This window comes from Andrographis paniculata, unplaced genomic scaffold, assembly GCF_009805555.1.
Source record: "Andrographis paniculata isolate CXL003 unplaced genomic scaffold, ASM980555v1 Contig82END, whole genome shotgun sequence".
Taxonomy (NCBI): domain Eukaryota; kingdom Viridiplantae; phylum Streptophyta; class Magnoliopsida; order Lamiales; family Acanthaceae; genus Andrographis; species Andrographis paniculata.
In genome coordinates this window covers 2,159,394-2,164,339 of record NW_026137620.1, presented here as the reverse complement: position 1 = coordinate 2,164,339, position 4,946 = coordinate 2,159,394, and the positions used below count along the sequence as shown (strand labels likewise).

Here is a 4,946-nt window from a genome sequence, read left to right as displayed (position 1 = left end):
CGAGTCTATCTTTGACAAGTCTGCATAATAACTTAGGCAATCAATTATAATAACACAAGTATATACTTCCATGCTACATCTAGTCTAGAATCAACCAAAAGATTCAATTGAGATCATCAAGTGTAGATCACTTACCCCTAGCTATTCGTCGATTATCGAATGACCTAATGGTGTGTGGTGAACTCTCGTGACTCGTAAGATCAGATCATGGGTTCAAATTCCAAACCATTCTGATTTTGTCTGCCATACATAATTCACTTAATATGACTTGTCTTGTCAGACTTATTTTACAAGCTATTAAATACAATTTAAAATTTACCCAGAACACACTCGATGAATGAATGTTGTATTATTGGATTAAAAGTCCAATAGTGAGTTAAATGTAACTATTTATTAAATCTATATTAAGTGATTTATTAATTTATTGAGCTTACATGTATTTAGTAAGTGCGGGCCTCTTATGTATTTAGGGTTGTGATCCCACGTCTAAAAAAAACCATCTATACGTTTCATATCTCATCGTGGGAGTAAAGACAATAACCCAGCGGTTTTCTCACGGAGGTTGCGCCATAGGCTTGAAGAACACAATACCATATGTCAAATTACAGATCTGAATGCGACTATGCTAAAAAATAAGGTTAGATCTAATTTGCTTTATTTTTTATTTCAATTATTACAACACGGTAGGTCCTAAGCGGGCTTAGGGTTAAATTACTGATAAGTTCCAACAGTTGTAGGTTTCAACATCAACAAAAAAAGACAAACAACCAAACAAATTATTATATCGCCATCATAAGTAGACACCGGTAGAGGAGTAGCATGGGAATCCCTACTATACTACCATTTCACCACCCAAACAACACAAGATATATGTTAACATAACATAAATACAACACACAAACTGACAGTATATGATAATAGGCCACAAAGCACAAACTACAACTGATCTCACCACACACACAACGAGTCCGTAAACTAAAAGAGACAACACTTGCTAACAATGTATACAACTTGTGTTAACTGTTCTATTTTTATATGTTGTCTAATTTATTTTCGTGTACTGATTGAGGCTAATCAACATCCCCTTGCCGAAAAAAAAAAAGGTCCAAGAATTATTATTTGTTCTTAGCAAAGCCAAGACAGATTCAGGCATGACAAACAAAGATGTAAAGAGCATGCATTTCAGACATTTCAAGAATTATTCTTACTGTTACATACAAATGATGGTGAGAAAGATCCATCACAATTGCTATTCTATATTTCTACTTGACATGAATCTACATTGCATATTTTCCAAAATAAATATAAATAACAGAGCACCTGGTGTTGTTAAAGTCCAGCAACCAGTTTCAATCAAAAACAATTTTGTGTCGCCCATTCTAGCTGTTGCACTCATGTCACGAGCTTTCGCGTGTGGTAGGGAAGGTAAGTCCATCCTTGAGATGACTCACCGCTCCCGGCCAAAGCCATTTTAGCATGCTTGGACCCATGACCTGATCATCAAATAGTTGTTGTATTTACATGGGCATAAGATGCTAAGCCATGTAACGCACATAGAGCAAGAAAAAAAAAAGAGGAAGGGGAGGAGGGGAGGGGGGGGGGGGGGGGGGGGGGGGGTGTTTGGGCAATATATCAATGACAGAATGTGACTTTTCATAAGGGGCTAGGATAAGGTCAGTTGAATCATGTAAAATGTAAGCGAAAATTTCAAGATTGAAGCTGAATCAGCTTCCCTGAAAATGGCTCAACTATGACTTGAAAAGCTAAAATAACAAGAGATCGTATTACAAGGGATACATATTATAAAGGCAAGTTAAAAACAAAAGAATACTCTCTAAAAAAATATTCAAAACGCATGGAAGAGGCCAAACAAAATGGCTAGAGAGAGAGGTGGAAGAGTCGGGATGGAGAGAGAATATAGTATAATTAGAATTTTAGGTAGGGACATTCACAAGAGATGACGCCATAGGACTGCCTTTTGCAAATAAGAATTATTAATCTAAGAGAAGTGGCGAACTCACCGAAAAACAATATTACAGAGACAAACTTTGGCATAGACGTACTTTTCAGGCAAACAGGAAATATCTATCACTAAGAACAAGATCAGATGTTGAGAAAAGGAAGCACTTATCATACTGAAGATGAGAACAGCAGATATGCTAGGCAAAATTTGATCAAATTATACATATATATATGTATATATATATATATACATATATATTGCAAATTTATGATATTTCCTCATAGAAATTAGGCCATGTGCTCATTTAGGTTCAAGGATAACAACAAACTAAATTTGAATGTTGTTTGAATCGGTTCAACATAATTCCAACCATGACACTGTAATAGTCATGTGCGTGTGTGTGTGTGTGTGTGTGAGAGAGAGAGAGAGAGAGAGAAAGAGACCAGGGTAATATTCTTGTAAAAACCAACATCATATGGATGGTGATAGCTGAGACCCGATTTCCTTGCCAACCATGCAGCTCGGTTTGCCTCATGGTGCTAATAGAAAATTCACCGCATTATATTAATAATAAATATAATGAAATGGCTGCAGTCAATCGAATGCTTAAAACATGATCCTTACTTCTATGGTTGTCAAATTATGAGCCACGAGATACATATTCCAGCCGAAGAAACTTCCAAGCAACAAGCTTAAACCAATGCTTACAACTCCACAACAAACCTGAAAACTATAATCTGATTAGGTACTTCTACAAACAATATGCAAAATTATTTCTTGAAACAGATGTAAAGATATCTAAACAATAGCATAAAAGGTGTTGACACCAACTCACATGAAATTCCTTGAGAAGGGTGTTGCTGCCGTAGGAATCCCAGTCCTTCTGAAGTGAACAGCCTATTATAACAACCTGAAATGGGGGGAAATAAGCATAAGATAAATACTTAGAATGATAAAAAATAAAGACGTATAATCATACTTACAGCTGAATAAGTGCTTGCAACAGTCGCATAGAAGACTAAAAGCAGAAACGGCTTGTAGTTTCTGTGACCTACGCAGTTATTAATCCATGTACAGTGGTGATCCTGATATTTTAGAGATTCCAAAAGGATTACGAGTTAGTGAATCTCAAGAGTTTGAGACAATCTATCATGGTTTTGTGTCTGTAATATATATATATGTGTGTGTGTGTGTGTGCGCGCGTGCATGTGTATGCGTGTGTGCACAAAGCAGCCAAAGGGTACCCCACCATCCTCAGAATACATCTTCCGCAGACACGGCAATGGTGAGACCTTGGAGGCTTGTATTTGGAACATTTGTCGCATTTTCTCTGGTATACAGCAAAAATTTACACGTGCTTTAGATGCATACAAGTAAAGGAGCACTTATATCACAAATTGGTCAATTTACCTCGGCAGAAAAAAACTTAACATGATTTCTGACTAATATTACCAAAAAAATACAATATATGCACACAACCACACAATATATAATATATATGCTCTGCCCAAACACACAAAAGTCAACGATTCAATACAAAATATTATTCCTTATATTACTATCCTAACACCAAAAATAACTAACACTAAAAAACTAAACAAACGTTAGTGCTGTAAAATCATGAGTGCATTTGATATGATGTCAATATTTCAAAGCAAAACAAGAACACAAACAAAATGAAATTATACTAGTTATGTTGGAAATTGAAAGGAAACAAGAGAAAATTAGATATTAATGAAAGGAAGTAAATGTGGAATAGTAAATGTGGAATAGTAAAATGAGAGAAGGCAGTGAAACAATATCAACAGCTTCGAAAAATTTTACACATAAACAACAAAAGAGAAACAAAATATGAGTTGAACTGATTAAAGTGCGTCTGCCATTTTCTTTCTAGAAATCATGAATCTAGCTACTTGGATCTATACATTGATAGTGAATGAGTTACAAACAATGGAAATAGCAATATTTTCCGCAGACATAATTCGGAAATCAAAAGATAACACAAACAAAACTGATATTAAGTTAACTAACTCAATCATCATGAACATGATTTGCAATGTTTCAAAAACTCAATCTACAATCTAGTTTCGATGCCTCACTTCCATTCAATGATAAAATAATTATTCAATCAACCAAGTTCCGAATATTTGGGTATAACTGCTGTCGAGAAAATGAGGAATGAACCAATTACAATGCAATTCCCAATTCCCAATTACCAAACATCAGAACCCCAAATCCCAAAATAAAGACACGAAAACATGAAATTGATCACAGAAGCCTGAATCAATAAGAAATGAAAACAAATCATTGGATCCTAAAAATATATAATCCAATTTACCTAAAAAACCAATTGCCCTAGCAAAAATTCAAAACCACTCACACTACGTCTCATCTCTTGATCCGCACCGTTGGTTTCTTCGACATCAGGTACGTAGCCGGATGGGACGCCCCCAGGATCCGTAAGAATACACACAAAAAAGGAAAAGACCAGCAGAGAAGTGAAAAAAGTAAAGATGATGGAGTTGAGCAGACCAGCTGAGCTCTGCAACCCCAACCAATCCTCGATGAATATAAACATGGTCGTATAATAAACAAATCCGAGCAAAAAGAGCGCCGACAAGGTGTGGACTGCTAGAAATCTCCTGAGCATCATCTGTGGGTGCTTTCTAGCGATCATTAGAAGCTCTCCTTCTGCATTGAACCACGAACGATCGCAAGGCAGCGCTGACGAATGTTATGTCTTCCTCTTCCTATTTTCTAGTTCCAGTTCCTCCATAGATATGGATTAGGACCCGACCCGTCCAGCAAATATTACGTGGGTCGGATTCGAATCGGATCCTGTGAACCCATTTGATTGAACTATAGAAATAAGAGCAAAAATTAAAAATACGATTGTATGTTAGTATAATCATAAATTTTGTTAGAATTCTTTATTATTATTATTAATTATTATTTCATTCCAACTTAATTTATAATTTTATAT

At 35.7% G+C, this 4,946-nt stretch overlaps 1 protein-coding gene across 1 annotated transcript; it reads right to left on the bottom strand.

The window, feature by feature from the left end:
* Positions 1–1,152: 1,152 nt before the first annotated feature.
* LOC127241551 (probable protein S-acyltransferase 15) lies at positions 1,153–4,724 on the bottom strand. The gene is made up of 7 exons (XM_051260672.1): positions 4,344–4,724; positions 3,213–3,293; positions 2,947–3,048; positions 2,799–2,873; positions 2,588–2,686; positions 2,407–2,502; positions 1,153–1,493 (listed from the first exon to the last, which is right to left on the bottom strand). The coding sequence occupies exons 1-7, from the start codon at positions 4,638–4,640 to the stop codon at positions 1,398–1,400; spliced, it is 846 nt and encodes a 281-aa protein (XP_051116629.1). The 5' UTR covers positions 4,641–4,724; the 3' UTR covers positions 1,153–1,397.
* Positions 4,725–4,946: the final 222 nt, after the last annotated feature.

Coding starts and splice junctions, on each gene's coding strand:
- LOC127241551 (XM_051260672.1), bottom strand. CDS start 4,640: ATGATCGCTAGAAAGCACCCACAGATGATGCTCAGGAGATTTCTAGCA. Junction 2,874..2,946: donor TTGCAAGCACTTATTCAGCT/GTAAGTATGATT, acceptor CCCCCATTTCAG/GTTGTTATAATAGGCTGTTC. Junction 2,503..2,587: donor ATAATTTGACAACCATAGAA/GTAAGGATCATG, acceptor ATTTTCTATTAG/CACCATGAGGCAAACCGAGC.